This window comes from Nerophis ophidion, linkage group LG24 (genome assembly GCF_033978795.1).
Source record: "Nerophis ophidion isolate RoL-2023_Sa linkage group LG24, RoL_Noph_v1.0, whole genome shotgun sequence".
Classification (NCBI taxonomy): domain Eukaryota; kingdom Metazoa; phylum Chordata; class Actinopteri; order Syngnathiformes; family Syngnathidae; genus Nerophis; species Nerophis ophidion.
In genome coordinates this window covers 23,262,216-23,289,846 of record NC_084634.1, presented here as the reverse complement: position 1 = coordinate 23,289,846, position 27,631 = coordinate 23,262,216, and the positions used below count along the sequence as shown (strand labels likewise).

Sequence of the window (27,631 nt, the reverse complement as noted above, 5' to 3'; positions counted from 1 at the left end):
AAATGTCCCTTGGCAAGTTTCAAAGCAATAAGGCGCTTTTGGTAGCCTTCCACAAGCTTCTGGTTGAATTTTTGACCACTCCTCTTAACAAAATTGGTGCAATTCAGCTTAATTTGTTGGTTTTCTGAAAGTCCAGTCCATAGTGGATGCAACATAACAGTGAGAGTCCAGTCCATAGTGCATCCAATATAGAAGCAAGACTCCCGTCCATAGTGGAGCCAGCAAGAAAGCCAGCAGGAGACTTGTTTCTTCAGCATTGTCCACATGTTTAAATCAGGACTTTGAGAAGGCCATTCCAAAACATTAGCCTGATTAAGCCATTCTTTTACCACTTTTGCTGTGTGTTTGGGGTCATTGTTCTGTTGGAACACCCAACTGCGCCGAAGACCCAACCTCCGGGCTGATGATTTTAGGTTGTCCTGAAGAACTCGGATGTAATCCTCCTTTTTCATTGTCCCATTGGCAGCAAGAGGCTCAGAGCATAATACTACCACCACCATTCTTGACGGTAGGAATTATGTTCCTGGGATTAAAGGCCTCGCCTTTTCTCCTTCAAACATATTGCTGGGTATTGTGGCCAACCAGCTCCATTTTTGTTTCATCTGACACCACATGGACAAAGATAAGACCTTCTGGAGGAAAGGTTTGTGGGACATGCCAAGGGACATCTGACCAAATATTAACATACTTTTGACCCAGCAGATTTGGTCACATTTTCATTAGATCCATAATAAATTCATAAAAGAACCAAACATCATGAATGTTTTTTGTGACCAAGTATGTGCTCCAATTGCTCAATCACACAAAAAAAAGTGTTGTAGAAATTATTGGAAACTCAAGACAGCCATGATATCATGTTCTTTACAAGTGTATCTAAACTTTTGATCGCGACTGTATATCTGGATGTATATTTTATATCTGGACACATACCTTGCCAGCATCCCAGTGCTGAGTAGTAACTTAAAGACCTCGGTGATGCACACGGCCGTGCTGGAGAAGTACAGGTCACCTGATGAGGCGGTCCGCGTGTACCGCACAACCACCGTGTATGCAGCGGCCACCACCGTCATCACAGTCAGGCAGTAGAGTTTGAACGCCATGCTTACTTTCTCTAAAGATGGGACAAGGAGGCGGTGTTCAGCTGCTAAATAATGCAAGTGTTTGAAAATAGTATGTTAATGCTTCAAGATATTGAAACATACTCTTTCGTAGTAGTGTTGCCAAATGTTCTTTGAAAAATTGTGTATGTGTTCCGTATTGATCCGTCAAGGGACGCAGTTTGACCAGTATTTTTGTCCGACAGCCGATTATGTTGTAATCATGTTAGGGTTGGTGAAGTGGCCATAGGCATAGACTACATATACACCAGGGGTCGGCAACCCGCGGCTCTGGAGCCGCATGCGGCTCTTTGGCCACTCTGATGTGGCTCAGCTGCATAATCGCCGACCCCCCCGAACCTCTCTCGGGGTTAACATTCTCCAATTTTCATTCGGAGTACAATTTTGAGGGCGTGCCGTGATGGCTTTACTTTTAACGTACTCTAAAACATGTCATTGCGCCTGCCTTTACACCATGCTATCTGCGTGCCGGCCGGACGCATGCCTTTCGCTGCTTTTGTCGTCACACGTACGAGATTGCAAGGCATACTTGGTGAGACAGGTTACACTGAAGGTTGTGATATAAACAACTTTAACACACTTACTAGTTTGCGGCACACTGTGAACCCACACCAAACAAGAATGAAAAACACATTTCGGGAGAACATCTGCACTGTAAGACAACATAAACCCAACATAACAATTACCCAGAATCCCATGTATCCATGACACTGCCTGGCTATATTATACACCCCCGCGGCCCCAACCCCGCCCACCTCAACCGACACACAGGGGGAGAAGGGGTGGAGGGGATTTTGGTGCTAGCGGGGTGTATAATATAGCCAGGAAAAGTCATGGATACGTGGGATTCTGGGTAATTGTTATGTCGTGTTTATGTTGTCTTACAGTGCAGGTGTTCTCCCGAAATGTGTTTGTCATTCTTGTTTGGTGTGGGTTCACAGTGTGGCGCATATTAGTAAGAGTGTTGAAGTTGTTTATATCACAACCTTCAGTGTAAACTGTATGGCTGTTGAACAACTATGCCTTGCAGTCGTGTACGTGTACATGCGGACGCCTCAAACAACATGTCACGGGGCTGGCAAGCTGTTTGTACATGTTGTAGAAGGTGTCAAAGGCAATGGCTTCGTAGTACGCCCTTATTATTGTTATCTGGGTGGTCATCAGCAGATATTCGCGAGAATGGTTGCGGCTCCCATTGTCTTCTTTATTATGTGAAACGGGTAAAAATGGCTCTTTGAGTGGTAAAGGTTGCTGACCCCTGATATACACTATATTGTCAAAAGTATTTGTCCACTAAACCAAATGATCAGAATTATGTGTCCTAAAAGGTGTATAAAATCAAGCACTTAGGCATGGAGACTGTTTCTGCAAACATTTGTGAAAGAATGGGCCGCTCTCAGTGATTTCCAGCGTGGAACTGTCACAGGATGCCACCTGTGCAACCAATCCAGTCGTGAAATTTCCTCGGTCCTAAATATTCCAAGGTCAAATATGGGGTTTAATATGAGAAATGGAAGAGTTTGAGAACAACAGCAACTCAGCCACCAAGTGGTAGGTCACGTAAACTGACAGAGAGGGGTCAGCGGATGCTGAAGCGCACCGTGCAAAGACTTTCTGCACAGTCAGTTGCTACAGCGCTCCAAACTTCATGTGACCTTTCAATTAGCCCACGTACAGTACGCAGAGAACTTCATGGAATGGGTTTCCATGGCCGAGCAGCTGGATTAAAGCCATACACCACCAAGTCCAAAGCAAAGTGTGGGATGCAGTGGTGTAAAGCATGTCACCACTAGACTCTAGAGCAGAGGAGACACATTCTGAATCCCGCTTTTCTATCTGATGGACGTTGGAGGTTGCCAGGAGAACGGTACATTTCGACTGCATTGTGCTGAGTGTGACATTTGGTGGAGGAGGAATTATGGTGTGGGGTTGTTTCTCAGGAGTTGGGCTTGGCCCCTTAGTTCCAGTGAAAGGAACTTTGAATGCTCCAGGATAACAAAACATTTTGGACAATTTCATGATCCCAACCTTGTGGGAACAGTTTGGAGCGGGCCCCTTCCTCTTCCAATATGACTATGCACCAGTGAACAAAGCAGGGTTCATAAAGGCATGGATGACAGAGTCTGGTGTGGATGAACTTGCCTGGCCTGCACAGAGTACTGACCTGAACCCGATAGAACACCTTTGGGATTAATTAGAACGGAGACTGAGAGGGAGGCCTTCTCGACCAACATCAGTGTGTGACCTCACCAATGCGCTTTTGGAAGAATGGTGGAATATTCCTATAAACACACACCGCAACCATGTAGACAGCCTTCCCAGAAGAGTTGGAGCTGCAATAGCTGCAAAAAGAGGGCCGACATTAAATTGAACCCCACGGGTTAGGAATGGGATGGCACTTCCGGTTCAACACACCAGCATAGGGAAGCGGCTAAAATTATGTCATTAAAGGGGAACTCAACTTTTTTTTAAATTATGCCTGTCTTCCACAATCTTTAAGTAAGACAAGAAAACATATGTTTTTTGTTTTTCCTATTCTTTCCAAATATTAAATGACTTCGAACAAAAGTCTGCTAACATTGGAGCCTGTGTCCAAACACTTCCATTAACGTTTTATCTTCATGATGTAAGTATATATGTAATGTAGGAACAAGCACAATTATAAAAACATTTAATATTTACGTACTTTGATCATTTTAAGCGTATCGGGCACCTTCATTTCAAAAACAGATTGAAACGCTTGCTTTTTTTTCAACAACAAAACTGATTTCTACTCACAGCAGACTCCATTAGAGCCAAAAATCAAAATAAAACATCACTTACTGTACAATGTCTGCTGCCATTAAGATTTCGACTGATATTGTGTTCATATATTCCCGTTCAGATGAAAAATTACTAATAATCCACGCAAAGAAAAGCATTATTTTGAGTCGTTCTCACCATATCGGGGTTTAAATGGCCGTGAAAGTGTACCAATATGTCGGATTACATCCTCATCCTTCTACTATCCTGGTGAGAGGCATGATTTATGATCTACAATAAAATTTCACGAGCAAAGGAAGCAGCTTACCACTCGGTAATGTGAACATAGGCACACGCTAGTAATTATAACGTGGCTATAATTAGTTATTTTGCGTTAGCGCTTATAATGATAATGGTAATAAACTTTATTCGAAAAGCACCTTTCATCCAAAAATTGCAGCTCAACGTGCTTCAGAGCAGTAAAAGGTTTTATTAAGTCAAGTCATGGTAAAAAACAAGTGTAAAAATGGAAAAAAAAAAGTAAAAATGTATATCAACTACCGGTTTGATGGTACCGCAATAATATAAAATAAAAACAAAGGAGAAAGCAGTATGATAAGGCAGTGCCAAAGGTAATGTAGACAGTGATGCAAACAGTAGTCCTTGTATAATAAAATACAACAGCCAAGGTTGAGTGTTTTTCTTGCCCTGATGTGAGATCTGAGCCGAGGATGTCGTTGTGGCTTGTGCATCCCTTTGAGACACTCGTGATTTAGGGCTAAATAAGTAGACTTTGATTGATTGATTCATTGATTGTTGCCATTTTCTGGATGTTTTTTTATTGGGTTTTATGGTTGTAGTAGAGGACCTCCCATTGGCTCCGCTGTAAGTGGACTTTTATTTACGTTTATTAAGAGTTAGAATGCATTAAGAAAAATTACATTCATTGTCTTTCATAATAATCGTGAACGATAGGCAAAGTTCCAAAAGAAGTGCAAAGACTTCACCCTTGCTCCTGATGTGTCCTGGTTAGCGCCTTGCATGGCAGCTCCCTCCATCAGTGTTTGAATGTGTATGTGAATGGGTGAATGTGGAAATAGTGTCGAAGCGCTTTGAGTTATTAAAAAAAAAAGGTAGAAAAGCACTATACAAGTACATACCCTGTTTCCATATGAGTTGGGAAATTGTGTTAGATGTAAATATAAACAAAATACAATGGTTGGCAAATCATTTTCAACCCATATTCAATTAAATATGCTACAAAGACAACATATTTGATGTTCAAATTGATAAACATTTTTTTGTTGATGCAAATAATCATTAACGTTAGAATTTGATGCCAGCAACACGTGACAAAGATGTTGGGAAAGGTGGCAATGAATACTGATAACGTTGAGGAATGGTCATCAAACACTTATTTAAACAATCCCACAGGATAGTCCGGTTAATTGGGAGCAGGTGGGTGCGATTATTGGGTGTAAAAACAGCTTCCCGAAAAATGCTCAGTCTTTCACAAGAAAGGATGGGGCGAGGTACACCCCTTTGTCCACAACTGCATGAGCAAATAGTCAAACAGTTTAAGAACAACATTTCTCAAAGTGCAATTGCAAGAAACTTAGGGATTTCAACATCTACAGGCCATAATATCATCAAAAGGTTCAGAGATTCTGGAAAAAAAATCACTCCACATAAGCGGCATGGCCAGAAACCAACATTGAATGAAAGTGACCTTTGATCACTCAGACGACATCAATCTCTAAAGGATATCACCACATGGGCTCAGGAAAACTTCAGAAAACCACTGTCACTAAATACAGTTGGTTGCTACATCTGTAAGTGCAAGCTAAAGCTATACAATGCAAAGCGAAAGCCATTTATCAACCAAATCCAGAAACGCCGCCGGCTTCTCTGGGCCCAAGATCATCTAAGATGGACTAATGCAAAGTGGAAAAGTGTTCTGTTGTCTGACTAGTCTACATTTCAAATTGTTTTTGGAAATATTCGACATCATGTCATACGGACCAAAGGGGAAGCGAACCATCCAGACTGTAATCGACGCAACGTTCAAAAGCCAGCATCGGTGATGGTATGGGGGTGCAATAGTGCCCAAGGCATGTGTAACTTACACATCTGTGAAGGCTCCATTAATGCTGAAAGGTACATACAGGGTTTGGAACAACATATGCTGCCATCAAAGCGCCGTCTTTTTCATGGACGCCCCTGCTTATTTCAGCAAGACAATGCCAAGCCACATTCAGCATGTGTTACAACAGCGTGGCTTCGTAAAAAAAAAAAAAAGAGTGTGGGTACTTTCCTGGCCCGCCTGCAGTCCAGGCCTGTCTCCCATTGAAAATGTGCGGCGCATTATGAAGCGTAAAATTTGACAGCGGAGACCCCGGACTGTTGAACGACTGGAGCTCTACATAAAACAAGAATGGGAAAGAATTCCACTTTCAAAACTTCAACAATTAGTTTCCTCAGTTCCCAAACGTTTATTGAGTGTTGTTAAAAGAAAAGGTGATGTCACACAGTGGTGAACATGCCCTTTCCCAACTACTTTGGCACGTGTTGCAGCCATGAAATTTTAAGTTATTATTTGCAAAAAAAAAAAAAAGGTTTATGAGTTTGAACATCAAATATCTTGTCTTTGTAGTGCATTCAATTGAATATGGGTTGAAATTTTTTTGCAAATCATTGTATTCAGTTTATATTTACATCTAACACAATTTCCCAACTCATATGGAAACGGGGTTTGTACATTCCCATGTACCATTTACCAACAGGAGGACAATCATACTCGTTTCGAGTGACTGCCGACGACATATCTGCCTCAGGCCCTCTAGAAGGCCTCAATGTGTGATCTGATTGGCTATTGCAACTGTCTATCGACTGCATGTGCCCGTTCGCGTACAGAGCACGGAGGACCGCATTGTTGATTCTGAAGGCGTCTGGCAGATTTGGTACAGCATGGCAACATAAGCTAGCTGAATTCTGATTGGGTAAAAATTGTATAAACTAAAAACAGCGCTGTAAAAAGCATAATATGACATGAAAAGAATATGAATAATTTTAGATATTTAGGGAAAGTAAACTAAAAAATACTGTTATCTTTAATTATGATCCTGATTTATGGTTACCGTATTTCCTTGAATTGCCGGAGGGCATATAGTATGCGCCTGCCTTGACACTTCCCCTGTCATCATTTTCTAAAGGGAGGAGGCTGATTTCAATACCAGTAATTTGAAATCGCATGAAGTGAAGAAGATTAAAGGGGAACAATATCACAATTTCAGAAGGGTTAAAACCAATAAAAATCAGTTCCCAGTGGCTTATTTTATTTTTCAAAGTTTTTTTTTTTAATTTTACCCGTCCCGGAATATCCCTAAAAAAAGGCTTTAAAGTGCCCGATTTTTGCTATCTGCAAAGCTACAGTCCATTTTCCTGTGACGTCATCCAGTGAGGCCAATACAAACAAATAGCGGATAGCACAGCAAGATATAGCGACATTAGCGCGGATTCAAACTCGGATGTCAGCGGCTTAAGCGATTCAACAGATTACGCATGTATTGAAACATATGTTTGGAGTATGGAGGCAGATAGCGAAAACGAAATTGAAGAAGAAACTGAAGCTATTGAGCGAATAGCTGTTGACGCTATTCGGCCATGTCTGCCTTAACATCGCCGGTAAAATGTGCAGACCAAACGATCGGGACTTTGCATCTTGTTACACTGGAGCAACTTAAATCTGTCAATTGGTAAGTGTTTGTTTGGAGGGAAAGGCTGGATGTAAATACAGCTACAAATGTACACACAGCTAGCCTAAATAGCATGTTAGCATCGATTAGCTGGCAGTCATGCCGTGACCAAATATGTCTGATTAGCACATAGGTCAATAACATCAACAAAACTCACCTTTGTGATTTTGTTGACTTTATTGTTGGAAATGCATCTGCTTTGAGTATCGCAGGATATCATCACATCTCTGCCATATCTGTCGTAGCATCGCCAGTAAAATGTGCAGACCAAACGAGGGACTTTCGCATCTCTTGACACTGGGGCAACTTAAATCCGTCGATTGGTATGTGTTTGTTTGGCATTAAATGTGGATGGAGGGAAAGGCTGGATGCAAATATAGCTACAAATGAGGCATAACGATGCAATATGTACATACAGCTAGTCTAAATAGCATGTTAGCATGGATTAGCATGCCGTGCTAATCGATGCTCATTCTACGTAAATCAACTTGAATCCGTCCCTGATCGTGTTGTTACATCCTCCGACAACACACCGACGAGGCATGATGTCTCCAAGGTACCGGAAAACAGTCGAAAAAATAACAGAGCTGATTTGACTTGGTGTGTGTAATAAGAAAATAGCGTTGACTAACTAGGTGATGTCCCGTTTTGACGTCATCGAACCGAGAGCAAATAATAGAAAAAAAGGCGTTTAATTCGCCAAAATTCACCCATTTAGAGTTCAGAAATCGGTTAAAAAAAAAAGTTTTTTTTCTGCAACATCAAGGTATATATTGACGCCTACATAAGTCTGGTGATAATGTTCCCCTTTAAGAGCTATTCAGTAGGATTTAAGGTCCAAGCTTACATCACTCGAACTTTTACTGCATACCTTTGGTAAGTGCCGGAGTGAGAAGATGTTTTAAAATAATTAGTGCAGGCTTACTTTTACCACATGCCTTTGGTAAGCGCATGAGGGAGAAGAGGTTTTAAATTAATTAGCGCCACGGCGGCAATTCAAGGAAATACGGTATATGCCTGGAGTCAAATATTATAAAAATATATGTGTCAGTCATCAGGTCATTAAAATCCAAAAAGGTTGAATGGAAGCAACTGTGAAATATCTTCAACAAACAAGAAGAGTCCAGTTGCTTCTTTTCAACCTTTGTGGAGAGTATAAAACTCATTTTACCCAAATAAAAAAGGCCAAAATAAATGAGGTCGACAGCACTGCAAGTTGTCCCTTATTTTTCACCAGGAAGTTGGCGTTCCCAAGTGTTACGTTGTTGTGGCTAACCCGGAAACAGAAAGCACAGTTAGCGGACTAAAACATTTCAAAAGGACTCACCGTCGCCCATTGTTGCTCAGTTGTGCGTGCGTCCGAGTCCCAGAGAAGTTGTTTCCCGCTTTACATGCCATTAATACCGACACGCAAGCGGAGAATCTAGAAAAAAGGTGTAACTCGCGCACTGTCGAGTTGCCTTTTTGTAGTCCTACTATCTGGTTCCGACACGTCACAATCAAGTACGGAAGCGGAAGTTTGTTTTATTTTTAATTTTTCTTTAATTTAATTTTATATATTTTTTTGTTGAACAACAAACATACATTTATAATGCATTTAAAAGTCAAGGCACTTTCAACATAACCAACAATCTACACATCAGGTTGAGCGAATCACGACATCAGCCAAGCATGTCAAGGAAAGAAAATACAAGCAAATACAGATAGTGTATTACATATGAATAAATAATAATAAAAAATATCCATCCATCTTCTTCCGCTAATCCGAGATCGGGTCGCGGGGGCAGCAGCCTAAGCAAGGAAGCCCGGACTTCCCTCTCCCCAGCCACTGGCGTTCCCAGGCCAGCCGGGAGACATAGTCTTCCCAACGTGTCCTGGGTCTTCCCCTTGGCCTCCTACCGGTTGGACGTGCCTTAAACACCGCCCTAGGGAGGCGTTCGGGTGGCATCCTGACCAGATGCCCGAACCACCTCATCTGGCTCCTCTCGATGTGGAGGAGCAGCGGCTTTACTTTGAGTTCCTCCCGGATGACAGAGCTTCTCACCCTATCTCTAAGGGAGAATGAAACTCATTTCGGCCTCTTGTACCCGTATCTTATCCTTTCGGTCATGACCCAAAGCTCATCACCATAGGTGAAGATGGGAACGTAGATCGACCGGTAAATTGAGAGCTTTGCCTTCCGGCTCACCTCCTTCTTCACCACAATGGATCGGTACAACGTCCGCATTACTGAAGACGCCGCATCGATCCCCCTGTCTATCTGACAATCCACTCTTCCCTCACTCGTGAACAAGACTCTTAGGTACTTGAACTCCTCCACTTGGAGCAGGGTCTCCTCCCCAACCCGGAGATGGCATTCCACCCTTTTCCGGGCGAGGACCATGGACTCGGGCTTGGAGGTGCTGATTCTCATTCCGAAGAAAAAGACAAAAAGGGCTACCTAAATTTCTTCATTTTTTTTGACAAATATATCAATTTAAAGGCCTACTGAAAATAGATTTTCTTATTTAAACGAGGATAGCAGGTTCATTCTATGTGTCATACTTGATCATTTCGCCATATTGCCATATTTTTCCTGAAAAGATTTAGTAGAGAACATCGACGATAAAGTTTGCAACTTTTGGTTGCTAATAAAAAAGCCTTGCCTTTACCGAAAGTAGCAGACGATGTGCACGTGACGTCACGGGTTGTAGGGCTCCTCACATCCTCACATTGTTTACAATCATAGCCACCAGCAGCTAGAGCAATTCGGACCAAGAAAGCAACAACTTCCCCATTAATTTGAGCGAGGATGAAAGATTCGTGGATGAGGAAATCTAGAGTGAAGGAATAGAAAAAAGAAAAAGTTAAAAAAAGAAAAAGGCGATTGCAGTGGGAGCGATTCAGATGTTATTACACATTTACTCGGATAATTCTGGAAAATCCCTTATCTGCCTATTGTGTTGCTAGAATAAATAGTACCTGAAAGTCGGAGGGGTGTGTTGACGCCAGAGTCTCTGAGGGAAGTCATGGCTGCTGCAGCAGGACGGAAGCTCCGCTGATGTCTCCGGTAAGAGGCGACTTATTACCACAAATTTCTCACCGTAAACTGCCGGTTGACATGTCGTCGAGATCCATGTTCGCTTGACCGCTCTGATCCATAGTAAAGCTTAATCTTCAGGAATTTTAAACAGGGAAACACCGGCTGTTTTTGTGGCTAAAGGCTAAAAGCTTCCCACCTCCATCTTTTTACTTTGACTTCTCCATTATTAATTGAACAAATTGCAAAGGATTCAGCAACACAGATGTCCAGAATACTGTGTAATTATGCGATTAAAGCAGACTACTTATAGCTTGGATCGGACTGGAAAATAATGTCCGCTACAACCGGTGACGTCAAACGCACGCATCATCATACCGCGACGTTTTCAACACGACACTTTGCGGGAAATTTAAAATTGCAATTTAGTAAACTAAAAAGGCCGTATTGGCATGTGTTGCAATGTTAATATTTCATCATTGATTTATAAACTATCAGACTGTGTGGTCGGTAGTAGTGGGTTTCAGTAGGCCTTTGTACTCTTAATCATCCTCCAAGATTTGATTGATAATTGTAAACCATTAAGCCAATTGGTAAATGTAGACCTTACTTTCATAAATCGACATTTATGTAGAAAATGTTTTGCCTGGAGCATAATAATGTGGAAAAACATTTCTATGTTAGTCGTTGAAATAAAATACCAAATTTGATCTCTTCTATAGAGAATGGGGACATCTCCACACCCTTGTTTCTCAGCCAATCTCTGATCTCACATTTCACAAACAGATGGGGAAGTTTGTTTTACTTAACGTCGGCTACCGCTTCATCTTTAACTAAAGAAAACAACAGGAAACCGCTAGACAAACGTTATTGGTCCACAAGAGATATTGTCTGACCCCACAGGAGATCAATTGGTGGTTTCAGTGCAGGCCCAAAATATTCCATTAAGGCAAAACATGTAAATATAAGAGGTAAAAGTTTAAGAATCTGCAAATTGGCGCCATTCCTACATACAGCCACAAAAGTAAACGCAATGAAAAACTATAAATATGAAAAAGAAACAAAAATGACAAAAAAACAATCTACATGTTGCGCACATACGACGGCACCATGCGGAGACAAAAGACAAAACAAAAACACTCCCCTAATGCCACCGCGATGCTCCACCCCAACATCCGCTGGGCGTCCAGAGACTGGAACAGACCCAACAAAGCGCCTGAGGGAGCCGACTCAGTCCTAGGCTGCCCATCAGCCCCCGGCCAACATTCAAAATAAGCATAGAATTCAAAGAGTACAAATGTAATTTTGAATTCATGATTTTATTGATAACGACAAGTTAACTGTTTTTCAGTGATTGAGGTACAACATGCGCCAAAGAACACATCGACATGAAGAGTATGTATTTTTGTTCAAGTGTTACATTAACAACTACATTTACAGTGCACCTGCAAAGTATTCACAGTGCTTTACTATTTTTCACATTGTTGTTATAGCCTCATTCCAAAAAAGAAAATCCTCCAAATTCTACAGACAATACCCCACAATGACAACGTGAAAAGGTTTTTTTTAAATATCAATCAATCAATATTAACTTATATAGCCCTAAATTACGAGTGTCTCAAAGGGCTGCACAAGCCACAACGACATCCTCGGCTCAGATCCCACAAATAACTTTTCTAATTTATTTAACATACTAAAAAACCATATGGCGACAATTACAGCCTCAAGTCTTTTTTAATACGATGCCACAAGCTTGGCACACCGATCTTTGGCCAGTAACACTCATTGTTCTTTGCAGTACCTCTCAAGCGCCATCAGGTTGGATGGGAAGCATTGGTTTTCATCAAGGATGTCTCTGTACATGGCTGCAATCATCTTAGTCCAGATGGTCACTGTCAAAAACTACCAACTTCCTCTGTGGAGAGAGGAGAACATCACTGCAGCAAACCACCAATCAGACCTGTATGGTAGAGTAGCCAAGCGAAAGCCATTTCTTTGTAAAAAGTTTTCCAAAATGCACCTGAAATTCTCTTGACCATGAGAAACAAAATTATCTGGTCTGATGAGACAAATATTAAACTATTTGGCGTGGAAGCCAGTCAGTTCCTCAGTTTGGAGGAAAGCAGGCCAATACCATCCCTACAATGAAGCATTGTAGTGGCACCATCATGCTGTGGGAATGTTTTTCGGCAGCAGGAACTGGGAGACTGGTCAGGATGGAGGGAAAGAGGAATGCATTAATGTACAGAGACATCCTGGATTACAAACATGGCTTTTCATCCAACGTGACGGATCTTGAGAGGGGCTGCAAAGAGGAATGGGCGAAACTGCCCAGAGATAAGGGTCTATAGGTGGCATCGTATTCAAATATACGTAAGGCTGCCAAAAGGGTTGTTGAGCAAATGTTGTACTTATGTACATCCACAATTTTTTTTTTTTAACTGTTCACACTTACAGGTTATTTTGTGTAAATTTCAAGAACAAAAACAGATTTACATTTTGGAAAAAGGCTGTGACATTACAAAATGTGGGAAAAGTGAAGCATTGTGAATACTTTCTGGATGCACTGCACCAAAAGAGGTAACAGTTCTAATATCAGCTGGAAAGTTTTAACCCTTGCAACAAAAATGTACTAATCATCCTGTGGGTATGTATGTATAAAAGCAATCAATAATAGGTAACATATTTTATGTATAAAAATTAAATAGTTTCAAGCCTGGCAACATGCTGAAGGAATGTTGTATAAATGATAATCTTCCCCTCACTTCATTAGACTGAACAGTCTAAACTGGTCAAAGCGAGTCTGCAACCCATCCCTCCATCCTGATTCTATGGCACCATATTCAACATCACAGCCAGTGAACACAATGACATTCAAGGCAGTTTAAAGAGAAATGGAAGCAATGTTGTTACACACTTTTCTTGTTCAAACTGTGATATTTCGGCGTAGTCGGGACTCTCCCTTTATATGCAAGTCGTTGCACTGCGGTCAGAGGCAAACCTTTGAGCGACTGTAAGGCCAACACCCCGCAATACTTTTCAAGAGGTGTCTGTGGGTACGTGCTCGAAACCCTCCCTCTCCCTCACTAGCGCCCTCTCCAGGATGACCCGGCCCTCCTTGTAACGCTGGCTTTCCTCCGTAGCAAACTCGTACATCCACCCCAGCTTGCTGTTGCAGTTCTTGCAGCTGACGTCCCGTACCATGTGTCTTCCCGTCAGCATGACCCGGTCTTGAACCTCGCTGTGCTGGAGATTGACAACCTAAAAGGAGAGACAAAAATGTTTGAAATTATCTTAAAAAAAAAAAATGTCCACATTTTATTTGTGTGTTACAAACTATTGTAAAATGCCTAAGAGATTGTATGGAATGCTAAAAGAGTCTAAAAAATGTTTTATGTACTCTAAATGTTCATTATTTCAGTGGTTCTCAACCTTTTGCAGTGATGTACCCCCTGTGAAAATTTTTTTAATTTAAGTACCCCCTAATCAGAGCAAAGCATTTTTGGTTGAACAAAAATAGATTTAAAAGTAAAATACAGCACTATGTCATCAGTTTCTGCTTTATTAAATTGTATAACAGTGCAAAAAATTGCTCATTTGTAGTGGTCTTTCTTGAACTTTTTGGGAAAAAAGATATAAAAATAACTAAAAATTTGGTGAAAAATAAACAAGTGATTCAATTATAAATACATATTTCTACACATAGAAGTAATCATCAACTTATAGTGCCCTCTTTGGGGATTGTAATAAAGATCCATCTGGATTCATGAACTTAATTCCAAACATTTCCTCACAAAAAAAGAAATCTTTAACATCAATATTTATGGAACATGTCCACAAAAAATCTAGCTGTCAACACTGAATATTGCATTGCTGCATTTCTTTTCACAGTTATTGTGGTTATTGAAGTTTATGAACTTAGATTCATATTTTGTCGAAGTAATATTCAATAAATATATTGATAAAGGATTTTTGAATTGTTGCTATTTTTAGAATATTAAAAAAAAAATCTCCTTGGCATACCTTCAAGTACCTCCAGGGGTACACGTACCCCCATTTGACAACCACTGCATTATATAATAGTAAAATCAAATTTATAGTGGCATTTAAAATAGAGATAAATGTGCTGTCCAGTTATATCTCGTTTTCTGATTTCTCCGTCTCATTTGCAAGTATTATATAGTAGCCTTTGCATGCAGTAAAAATTCTAAGATGTTAGATGACAGTAGTGTATATCGACTACGATGTGGAAGTAGTCTTTGCCATGAAGCTAAAAGTTGTAGTCTATGCATTTGTTGCACCCTATAAGGCAGTAATGGGTCAAACGTGTTTTCATTGAGGGCCACACCAGAGGGCCGTTAGCACCAGTGAATAATAAGACTATAAATGTATCAGGATTCGCCTCGTGACAATATTACACAATTGCGGATGCATTTGATTGTCATATTTTTCTTACGTATCACCGTAAAAAAAAAAAAAAAAAAATAGATTTTACAGTAAAAATCAGGCAGTTCAGTTGCCAAAATGTTGTTGTAAAATTGATGAAGGTTTTTTGTGCACATTGCTGTAAATGGAAAAACGGTACCACTTTTTTAATTTGAAAATCTTTTAAACATTTTTAAAATTACCTAAAAAAAAAAGCACACCTTTTGTGTGTTACAAACTATTGTAAAATGCCTAAGAGATTGGATGGAATGCTGAAAGAGTCTAACATTTTTTTTATGTAAGCTATATGTTCATTATTTAATAGTAAAATCAAATTTATTGTGGCATTTAAAAAAAGAGTTAAATGTGCTGTACAGTTATCATATCTTGTTTTCTGATTCCTCTATCTCATTTGCAAGTATTATAGAGTAGCCTTTAGATGACGGTAGTGTATATAGACTAGGATGTGGAAGTAGTCTTTGCCATGAAGCTAACAGTTCTCGTCTAGGCTTTTGTTGCACCCTATAAAGCAGGAATGTTCTTTAATTGTAAAATATTGTACAATCAAGTGTATAATTTAATGAATAACTTGCTTTGAAATCATGAGTCAAGCAGATATCCTATTCATTTTCATTGCAACAAAAACACATTTTTGGAATGTAAGATAATATAGTATTTAATGCATTTCTAGACAGTATCAAAGTTTTAAAAATGTGCAATTCTATGCTGTACAAGTGTTATTTCTGTCAAAACGAAAAGAACAAATAGCTTTAGGAATAAAAGAAAAAGTATAATCATTGACAAATATTTCCAGACTTTGGCGGCTCATGTATAAGGATTTGGCGGGCCAGATCTGCCCCCTGGGACTCAAGTTTGCTACCTGTGCTTTAAAATCCTTATTCAGTAAGTGTTGCACTCACTTAGGGTTGTCCTGATACTAATATTGTTGTACCAGTAAACAAAATGTATTTCAATAATTTTCTAAATAAAGGGGGACCACAAAAATGTCACTATGGTCTTTATTTTTAACAGAACAATATAGTAATACAATAAAAATGTTTTTTATTGCATTCAAAGAACAATTTTGTCATTAAAAAATTGTGAAAATAAAATAAATGATTAGGGAAAAAGTAGTAGAAAACCGGTTCATTTATTAATATTTGCTTACTTTCAGTTTTAATGTTCTATCTACATTTCTGTTCAAATGTAATAATCACTTATTCATCTGTTGTTTGATACTTTACACAAGCTTTGGCTAATACTACAAATATTGGTACCAATCCAATACCATGTAGTTACAGGATCATACAACTGTCATAATTAAAGTTACCGGTAATTTTTTAAAGGCAGTATAATACCGTTTTTATTTATTAGTACCGGTATACCATACATCTTATTACACACAAGTTGTTTGATTGTCAAGTGCATCTTAGTTGTAGTTTTCTGCTAAAATCGGCATGTAAAATCGCTAATGCTAGTCAGTACCATGTCTGTGGCAAAGCCAATTTAAATTAGCATCAATCTAGCGCATTTTGGAAAAGTGGAACCTAACTACACTTTCTATCGAGCATATTTGATTTGTTAGCATGGAAAATTATCTCACTACCTAGAGACAGTCCCACTGAGTCCGCTCTGAGTGCTGCTTAACTGATTGTTTCCTTGCCAACAGTTTGCGCCGGGGTCTGCACAAGCAACAAAAGTATGGAAATATGGCATGGTTTGATTTTAAGTGAATCAATACCCAATAATATTAACAGAGTTGCCATGCCTCACAACAGTCATTAAATGTACCTTTCTCACACCACACATGACATTTTTCACACTTATATTTTCCCATTCAATACTCTATTTTCATGATAATAAACTTTGGTCCTCACGGCTTGCCGTGACCGAGCTAACCAATCTCATCAGTCCCTTGAGCCGACATCTAACCAACCACGATAGGAACCATGCAATATAAAACCATTCAGAAGCAACGTAAGGCAGGTTTTGGCCAAGATTGTCATTGGAGGATGTTGTCATTGCTTTGATTAGTTGTCAGAGGATGTTGTCATTGCTTTGATCCTTAGGCGTATCGACCTGAATCTTTTGATTTAATCTTATTAGTGACTGGATCGAGATGGAAGGGGATAGTGGTGGGATATATGAGGAACACAGGCAAACAAATAGGACTAAAGGGGAGAGGGAAGCACTTATTGAAAAGAGAGTGCTAGTAAAAGAGCGCACAAAGGAGGGAAAGGGAAGAATAAGATTATGATTGAGAAAAGCAAGATTATATTGAAATTCAAATCAACCCCAGTGGCAGCGTTAAAAGTAAAAATGGTTAAATGGTTTATTAGGCAAACTGAAAAGGGTCTAGACAAGGACATCACACCCAAATAAATATTAATAAATTGCCAAGAAAAATAAAATAAAATGGTTAAAGACTTTTGAATGGATAATAGATAATATATGTAAAATAGTTAAAATTGAAATTATTAAATTTAGCCCAACAGTTTAACTTCCTGGCATACCGCAGTGGATGTACGACACTCCTTAGAAGTTTAAATCATAAACAGATGTGTGACTATGTGTGTGTGTGTCCCACTCATATATATCAATTTATACCCTGCAGTGTTTCCCAAAATTCTTGATTACAAGGTACTGTATTGTCCAGACCATAGGGCGCACCAGATTATAAAGCGCACTGCCGATGAGCGGGTCTATTCAGGTCTATTTTAATACAAAAGTGCAGCAGATTAAAAGGTGCATTAACAGGGGTCCTTTTTTTTTCTGAATAGAAAACACTTCCTTGTGGTCTACATAACACGTAATGGTGGTTGTTTGATCAAACTGTTGCATAGATCATGTTTTACAGACCATCTTTAAGTCCCTTTCTGACAGTCGCTTCAGGATGTACCATTTTGTGGGCGGTCTTTTTTATGTGGCTCACCTTCGACATCTTCCCCGTCATCTTTGTTGTAGCGGTGTAGCGTGCAAGGACGGGAGTGGAAGAAGTGTGAAAAGATGGAGCTAACGGTTTTAATGACATTCAGGCTTTACTTAAATCAATAGCCGAGTAGAATCTCTTCATTTGTGGCTCACTAGGGCAACAACGCCGCAAATGTGTCCTGTGAAAAAACGTCCGACCTAACTCTCTAATTACTGAAGTTCCAAAGGTGAAGTATGTAAACCCACTACATCGGTATGTTTTAGCGCTTCCATAACAAGATACAAGTTAGACCTTCACGCTACTTCATATTAGAAATGGCAAAAGTGGAGGATGAATGTCCCATAACAAAAAGATAGAGAAAAAGAAGATGCTTGTTGACTACAGTGTTTCCACGGACTACAATGGCGGCCAAGCGCAGATTTTCAGGACTTATGCAGATCCCAAATACACACCAACAGGTACCAGAAGGTAAGAAAAATAGGTTTAGCATAATATTGCAAAACAAAAGGGCAAATGGTTAATGAGTGCGATTTTGCGGTCTTTATACACACACCAAATTAATGCTCGTATGTTGTCAAACCGTCTTGCGGTGCGAATCCATAGCTTATGAAAGTCGTACTGAAGCATTTTGACAGATTTTTGAGCGCAATGTTTAATTTTCTATATTTTCAATGGAACATTTAAAGTTGTGGGATTGTTTATAATCATCTTGCAGTCTACACTATCCCTTATGTGTGACTACCAACTACTGGTCACACTTATCATTACACCATGAACAAATTAAAATAGCTTCGAGGTCAGTATCCACAACCAGAATTATTCCGTTCAATAGGCCCACCGGGTTATAAGGCGCACTGTCTAAGTTTTGAAAAAAATTAAAGGCTTTGAAGTGCACCCTATAGTCTGAAAAAAATGGAATGTCCTTAACTCTGACAGTGAACAAATGGAACCAAATGGACCCAATACCGTCAAGAATTACAAACCTTGCAAGGGTCAATTTAGACCACCCTATAGGAAACCACAGAACCCCTGAAATCCACTTTGAGAAACATTGTAAAACAGTATTCAATCTAAAAGTGGCCACAGTGCAGGTCCCTGCAGTCTACACTATCACTTATGTGTGACGACCAACTTATTGGTCACACTTATCATTACACCATGTACAAATTAAAATAGCTTCGAGGTCAGTATCCACAACCAGAATTATTCCGTTCAATAGGCCCACCAGGTTATAAGGCGCACTGTCTATTTTTGAAAAAAATGAAAGGCTTTGAACTGCACCATATAGTTTGAAAAATAAATGGGTTGTACTTGTATAGCGCTTTTCTACCTTCTAGGTACTCAAAGCGCTTTGACACTACTTCCACATTTACATGGTATGTCCTTAACTCTGACAGTGAACAAATGGAACCAAGTGGACCCAATACCGTCAAGCATTACAAACCTTGCAAGGGTCAACATAGACCACACTATAGGAAACCACAGAAGCCCTGAAATCCACTTTGAGAAACATTGTAAAACAATATTCAATCTAACAATAGCCACAGTGCAAGTGTGGCCACTAAAGGTGAGGATATCAGTCTTAAGGTATAAATCGACATTAAAAAAAGGTAAAAAAAAACAACGCTATTTTCTAACGCAGCATGACACCTTAAAGTCTCACTTTTGTAATTTTCTTAAACTTGGCAGCCCTGCAACGGGATTTAGTCGATGCCTACAAAAGTAGAAAATACTAACTACAGCACTACATTTCCTTGATCAACCATTACTGGGGTATGTGTGTGTGTGTGTGTGTAATGTAATATATATATATATATATATATATATACATATATATATATATATATATATATGTTCCTCACACACTAATTGACTAAAAGAGTGGGCACTTGGCACACTGCGGAGCGAACGTGATGATGTCATGTTATCGATGTGAAAATCTATTTTTGACAATATGATTTGCCAAAGCGGCTAGGAGACCCCAAGAGTAACAAGTGGTAAAAAATAGATTAGAAAAGACAAATTAAAAAAAATGAAAACCCTGAGACTTCCTGCAGGCCGGATTTTGGACCTTTGCGGGCCTTAGTCTAGAGACCCCTGATTTAAACTATTTTTTTCTATACTTTTATTGTAATATTTTCAGAATATGTTTGTTCTATTTTTGGCCAAAGTAAGACAAAGAAAACAATCTGAAATCGTCTTTATATTTTAGTTTTAATGCCATGATTTCAATAGTGTGCACAGATTTTCCTCCATGCGGCCCCTGAGCTCAAATGAGTTGGACACTACTGATGTACAGTAATACAGTATAAGTAACAGCTGCAGCAAAAAAAAAGGGGGAAGCATAAAATAGAGAGTAGATCCAGCAGAAAATAGACATTATAAACAAAAAGACATAGCTAACATCGGCGGTCGGACAAATTAAAAAAAAACAATTGAGACTTTCCGCGGGCCGGATTTTGGACGCTGGCTTCATAGCATACGAAAGTCGTACTAAAACATTTTGACAGATTTTTGAGCAGCGTGTGTAATATTCTATATTCTCAATAAAAAATTTAAAGTTGTGGTGTTGCTTTTCATTCTGAAGTCTACACATATCGCTTATGTGTGACTACCATCTACTGGTCACACTTATCATTAAACCAGGTAGCAAATAAAATAGCTTTGAGTTCAGTATCCACAACCAGAATTATTCCGTACAAAAGGCGCACTGTCGATTTTTGAGAAAATTAAAGGGTTTGAAGTGCGCCTTATAGTCTGACAGTGAACAAATGGAACCAAATGGACCCAAAGCTGTCAAGAGTTACAAACCTTGCAAGGGTCGATTTATACCACCCTAAAGGAACCCACAGAGGTTATGAAATCCACTTTGAGAAACATTGCTAAACAGTATTTAATCTAACAATGGCCAGAGTGCAGGGAGAGCTGCTAAAGGTGAGGACATCAGTCTTAAGGTATATATCGACATTAACATAGGTAAAAAACAAACAACGTTAAAAGGGGTCAATTGTTTTCTAATGCATCATGACAACATGAAGTCTCACTTTTGTCATTTTCTTAAACTTGGCAGCCCTGCGACGGGATTCAGTCCATGCCCATAAAAAGGTAGAAAATACTGACTACGGCACTAGATTTCCTTGATCAACCCTCCGTATAATACAGGGGCCCCCAAACTTTTTGACTCGTGGGTCGCATTGGGTTAAAAAAATGTACCCGGGGGCCGGGCTGTGTGTGTGTGTGTATATATATATATGTATATATATATATACATACATATTTATATATGTACATATATATATACATATATATATATATATACATATATACATATATATATATACATATATATATATATATATATATACATATATACATACATATATACATACATACATATATACATACATATATACATATATATATATATATATATATATATATATATATATATATATATATATATATAAATATATATATATTCCTTATGCACTAATTGACTAAAAGAATGCTCACCTGCCGCACGCTTGCCCGACACTGCGGCGCGAGCGATGATGTCACGTATCGATTGTAAAATGACGTTTTTGACAATATGATTTGCCTGAGTGTCGAGGAGACCCCGAGAGTAACAAGCGGTAGAAAATAGAAAGACAAAAAAATAATAATAATAAAACTTTCATTCCGCGGGCCGCAGTCTAGAGAACCCTGATCTAAACTATTTTTTTCTATACTTTTATTGTCATATTTTCAGAATGTGTTTGTTCTATTTTTGGCTAAAGTAAAACAAATAAATCAATCTAGAGTTGTCTTTATATTTTAGTTTTAATGCCATGGTTTCATTAGTCCGTGTGCACAGATTTCCCTCCATGTGGCCCCTGAGCCCAAATGAGTTGGACACCCCTGACCGTATTACAGTATATGTAACAGCTGCAGCCCCCAAAAATGGGGGCAAGATAAAATGGAGAAGAAAATTGACATTGTAAACAAAGAGACGTAGTAAACATATAAGCGGTCGGACAAATAAAAAACTTGAGACTTCCCGCGGGCCGGATTTTGGACGCTGGCGGTAGGGGTGTGGAAAAAAATCGATTCGAATTTGAATCGCGATTCTCATGTTGTGCGATTCAGAATCGATTCTCATTTTTTTTAAATCGATTTTTAAAAAAAAATTTTTATTATCAATTCAACAAAACAATACACAGCAATACCATCCATCCATCCATTTTCTACCGCTTATTCCCTTTGGGGTCGCGGGAGGCGCTGGTGCCTATCTCAGCTACACCCAGGACAAGTCGCCACCTCAACACAGCAATGCCAAAACAATGCAATCCAATTCCAAAACCAAACCTGACCCACAAACACTCAGAACTGCAATAAACAGAGCAATTGAGAGGAGACACAAACACGACACAGAACAAACCCAAAGTAGTGAAACAAAAATGAATATTATCAACGACAGTATCAAAATTAGTTATAATTTCAGCATAACAGTGATTAACAATCCCTCATTGACATTATCAGTAGACATTTATAAAAATAAAAATAAAGTGTCACAGTGGCTTACACTTGCATCGCATCTCATAAGCTTGACAACACACTGTGTACAATATTTTCACAAAGATAAAATAAGTCATATTTTTGGTTCATTTGATAGTTAAAACAAATTTACATTATTGCAATCAGTTGATAAAACATTTTCCTTGACAATTATTAAAGCTTTTTACAAAAATCTACTACTCTGCTTGCATTTCAGCAGACTGGGGTAGATCCTGCTGAAATCTTATGTATTGAATGAATACAGAATCCTTTTAAATCAGGAAAAAATCGTTTTTGAATCGAGAATCGTGTTGAATTGAAAAAAAAAAAATCAATTTTGAATCGAATTGTGGGACCCCAAAGATTCGCAGCCCTAGCTGGCGGGCCGTAGTTTGGGGACCACTGGTATAGTACCATCTTAAAAATGTAAAAGCAATTACCTATCACACTATGTATAGTATGATAGTGGCTATAATCCAAACACGTACCTTGTTGAAGAGGAAGGCCCGGCCTGTGGCTCCAGTGAAGCGTGTGGAGATCAGCTCTGCTCTGTTGGTCAGAATAGTGTCACAGTTGGCGCAAGAGAAGAGGCGAGTGCCCCCAATGTGATCCAAGAATATCCGGCCCATGTTGATCAATGGTAGGTAACTATGGTAAACAAAACACACAAGCATTATATTATATGATGTACACTCGTTCAGCACACATTAAACACGTGGTAAAGGTGATTAAAGGCCTACTGAAACCCACTACTACCGACCACGCAGTCAGATAGTTTATATATCAATGATGAAATATTAACATTGCAACACATGCCAATACAGCCTTTTTAGTTTGCTAAATTGCAATTTTAAATTTCCCGCAAAGTGTCGTGTTGAAAACGTCGTGGTATGATGACGCGTGCATTTGACATTTTTTTCCAGCCCGATGGAAGCTATAAGTAGTCTGCTTTAATCGCATAATTACACTGTATTCTGGACATCAGTGTTGCTGAATCTTTTGCAATTTGTTCAATTGATAATGAGGAAGTCAAAGTAGAAAGATGGAGGTGGGAAGCTTTTAGCCTTTAGCCACACAAACACATTCGGTGTTTCCTTGTTTAAAATTCCCGTGGGTGAAGCTTTCCTATGGAACAGAGCGGTCAAGCAAACATGGATCCCAACCACAAGTCAACCGGCAGGTTTCGGTGAGAAAATTGTGGTAATAAGTTGGCTCTTAACCTAGCTGCTGCGGCGACTGTTACCTCCTCCCACGGAGACACTGGCGGTCACTACACCCGTGGCCACACCCCTCCGACTTTCAGGTACCTTATAATCTCACTAAAAAACTAGCAACACAATAGGCAGATAAGGGATTTTCCAGAATTATCCTAGTAAATGTGTCTATTAACATCTGAATCGCTCCCACTGCAATCGCCTTTTTTTCTTTTCTTTTTCTAGTCCTACACTGTCAATATCCTCATCCACGAATCTTTCATCCTCGCGCAAATTAATGGGGAAATTGTCGCTTTCTCAGTCAAAATCACTCTAGCTGCTGGTGGCCATGATTGTAAACAAAGTGAGGATGTGAGGAGCCCTACAACCCGTGGCGTCACGCGCACTTCGTTTGCTACTTCCGGTAAAGGCCAGGGTTTTTTATTAGCGACCAAAAGTTGCGAACTTTATCGTGGATGTTCTCTACTAAATCCTTTCAGCAAAAAAATATGGCAATATCGGGAAATGATCAAGTATGACACATAGAATGGACCTGCTATCTCCGTTTGAATAAGAAAATCTCAGTTCAGTAGGCCTTTAAACAATTATAATATACAATCACTTTTGAACAAGCAAATCAACTACAATGGTAGCTTAGCTTCATCACATGTGCTAGCAAGAGATGTGCTAATCAGCCAAACCACAACGCGAAGCTGAGGCAATCATTTTTCCTACCTTGTGTCGAAAGGAGTGCTGAATAACAGATATTTTCGCCGTTAGATAACTTTGAATCCGTTAGTAGCGTGATGAGTTGCGTTTTATTTTATTTATAGGCGATGTCGAGGAGTAAAGGGAGCGTTTGTTGACAACGCCATACGATAGCTACACTAGCCAACGCTTCCGGCTTTTTCAAAGTAAAATAAAAGCAGAGCGAAATGACGATCACTTTGGTTTAAACGTGGGTAGAAGTGTGCTTTCAATTTAAGATAAATGTTTTCAGTATGTTTCCAATACAGCTATGTCAACATATCTACATGTGCATATTTTAATTCACATCATTTGTGCCTTTGTTTTGAAGTGTATGTTTTGTTTAAACCGTGGCTTTTGGTTATTGCAGCTGTAATAATGAACACAAGGGGGAAGTAGAGCACAGCCAAACCTCAAAGTAAGGGAGGTATGAGTTACTGTGGGGCAAAAAAGTATTTTGTCAGCCACCGATTGTGCAAGTTCTCCCACTTAAAATGGAGACAGAGGTCTGTAATTTTCATCATAGGTACACTTCAACTGTGAGAGACAGAATGTGAAAAAATACAGGAATTCACATTGTAGGAATTAAAAAAAATGTATTTGTAAATTATGGTGGAAAATAAGTATTTGCTCAACCATTCAAAGCCCTCACTGATGAAAGGAGGTTTTGGCTCAAAATCTCACGATACATGGCCCCATTCATTCTTTCCTCAACACGGATCAATTGTCCTGTCCCCTTAGCAGAAAAACAGCCCCAAAGCATGATGTTTCCACCCCCATGCTTCACAGTAGGTATGGTGTTCTTGGGATGCAACTCACTATTCTTCTTCCTCCAAACACGACCAGTTGAGTTTATACCAAATTGGATACATGGATGATACAGCAGAGGATTGGGAGAATGTCATGTGGTCAGATGAAACCAAAATAGTACTTTTTGGTACAGCTTTGAAAGTGGAATTCTTTCCCATTCTTGTTTCATGTAGAGGTTCAGTCATTCAACAGTCTCTGCTGTCGTATTTTACACTTCATATAGCGCCACACATTTTCAATGGGAGACAGGTCTGGACTGCAGGCGGGCCAGGAAAGTACCCGCACTGTTTTTTTATGAAACCACGCTGTTGTAACACATGCTGAATGTGGCTTGGCATTGTCTTGCTGAAATAACTAGGGGCGTCCATGAAAAATACGGCGCTTAGATGGCATCATATGTTGTTCCAAAACCTGTATGTACCTTTCAGCATTAATGGTGCCTTCACAGATGTGTAAGTTACTCATGCCTTGGGCACCAATGCACCCCCATACCATCACAGATGCTGGCTTTTGAACTTTGCGTCGATAACAGTCTGGATGGTTCGCTTCCCCTTTGGTCCGGATGACATGATGTCTAATATTTCCAAAAACAATTTGAAATGTGGACTCGTCAGACCACAGAACACTTTTCCACTTTGCATCAGTTCATCTCGGGCCCAGAGAAGTCGGCGGCGTTTCTGGATGTTGTTGATAAATGGCTTTCGCTTTGCATAGTAGAGTTTTAACTTGCACTTACATATGTAGCGACAAACTATTTAGTGACAGTGGTTTTCTGAAGTGTTCCTGAGCCCATGTGGTGATATCCTTTAGAGATTAATGTTGGTTTTTGATACAGTGCCGTCTGAGGGATCAAAGGTCACGGCCATTCAATGTTGGTTTCCGGCTATGCCGCTTACGTGGAGTGATTTCTCCATATTCTCTGAACCTTTTGATGATATTATGGACCGTAGATGTTGAAATTCCTAAATTTCTTGCAATTGCACTTTGAGAAACATTGTTCTCAAAAGGGAACATTATCAAAAATTCAAAAGGGTTAAAAACAATAAAAATCAGTTCCCAGTGGCATGTTGTATTTTTTGATTTTTTTCAAAATTTTACCGGTCTCCGAATATCCCAAAAAAAAGCTTTAAAGTGCTTGATTTTCGCTATTTGCGATGCGACTATCCATTTCCCTGTGACGTCATACAGTGCTGCCAATGTAAACAAACAATGGTGAATACCACAGCAAGATATAGCGACATTAGCTCGGATTCAGACTCGGACTTCAGCGGATTAAGCGATTCAACAGATTACGCATGTATTGAAACGGATGGTTGGAGTATGAAAGTATTGAAGAAGAAACTGAAGCTATTGAGCGGATAGCTATTGACGCTTTTCTTAGCCATAGCATGGCCGAATAGCTGCGTTAGCATCGACGGTAAAATGTGCAGACCAAACGATCAGGAGTTTCGCATCTTGTGACACTGGAGCAACTTAAATTCGTCGATTGGTAAGTGTTTTTTTCGCATTAAATGTGGGTGGAAGGAAACGTAATATAGTTGCAAAAGCATCTGCAGGTTATTCATACATCTCTGTGCCATGTCTGCTTTAGCACCGACGGTAAATAGCATGTTAGCATCGATTAGCATGGCATGATAGGATCGATTAGCTGGCAGTCAACATCAACAAAACTCACCTTTGTGATTTTGTTGACTTTATCGTTGCAAATGCATCTGCAGGTTATCCATACATCTCTGTGCCATGTCTGCTTTAGCACCGCCAGTAAATAGCATGTTAGCGTCATTTAGCGTAGCATGTTAGCATCGATTAGCTGGCAGTCACACCGCGACCAAATATGTCTGATTAGCACATAAGTCAACATCAACAAAACTCACCTTTGTGATTTCATTGACTTTATCATTGCAAATGCTTCTGCGGGTTATCCATACTTCTCTGTGTCATTCCTGTCATCGCCGGTAAAATGTGGAACAACTCTGGCACATTCAATGGGGGTCTGGCGGCAGACAGTTTTGCATCTTTGGGCCAGTGGTGCAACTTGAATCCCTCCCTGTTAGTGTTGTTACACCCTCCGACAACACACGGACGAGGCATGATGTCTCCAAGGTTCCAAAAAATAGTCGAAAAAACGGAAAATAACAGAGCTGAGACCCAATGTTTACAATGTGTTGAAAATTAAAATGGCGGCTGCATTACCTCGGCAACGTCACATTCTGACGTCATCCCCTCCAGAGCGATAAAAAGAAAGGCGTTTAATTCGCCAAAATTCACCCATTTAGAGTTCGGAAATCGGTTAAAAAAATTATTGGTCTTTTTTCTGCACCATCAAGGTATATATTGACGCTTACATAGGTCTGGTG

The 27,631-nt window shown here is 39.6% G+C and overlaps 2 protein-coding genes across 3 annotated transcripts in view; both read right to left on the bottom strand.

Moving 5' to 3' along the window:
• The window catches only part of LOC133542542 (CMP-sialic acid transporter-like), a 37,491-nt gene extending 28,358 nt beyond the window's left edge, over positions 1-9,133 (bottom strand). Inside the window, exons 1-3 of one of the 2 annotated variants that reach the window (XM_061886767.1) lie at positions 8,943-9,133; positions 3,369-3,460; positions 931-1,111 (exon numbers count right to left, since the gene is read on the bottom strand). In XM_061886767.1, coding sequence (XP_061742751.1) covers positions 931-1,111; positions 3,369-3,460; positions 8,943-9,013 — 344 coding nt within the window. In that variant the 5' untranslated portion in view covers positions 9,014-9,133. The remainder of the gene's footprint in view (positions 1-930; positions 1,112-3,368; positions 3,461-8,942) is intronic. The other variant, XM_061886768.1, reaches the window with a different exon arrangement.
• A 2,801-nt stretch (positions 9,134-11,934) lies between these two features.
• Positions 11,935-24,616, bottom strand: LOC133542544 (protein yippee-like 5). The gene is made up of 3 exons (XM_061886772.1): positions 24,453-24,616; positions 23,013-23,172; positions 11,935-13,895 (listed from the first exon to the last, which is right to left on the bottom strand). The coding sequence occupies exons 2-3, from the start codon at positions 23,151-23,153 to the stop codon at positions 13,674-13,676; spliced, it is 363 nt and encodes a 120-aa protein (XP_061742756.1). The 5' UTR covers positions 23,154-23,172; positions 24,453-24,616; the 3' UTR covers positions 11,935-13,673.
• Positions 24,617-27,631: the final 3,015 nt, after the last annotated feature.

Coding starts and splice junctions, on each gene's coding strand:
- LOC133542544 (XM_061886772.1), bottom strand. CDS start 23,153: ATGGGCCGGATATTCTTGGATCACATTGGGGGCACTCGCCTCTTCTCT. Junction 13,896..23,012: donor GGGCCTTCCTCTTCAACAAG/GTACGTGTTTGG, acceptor CTCTCCTTTTAG/GTTGTCAATCTCCAGCACAG.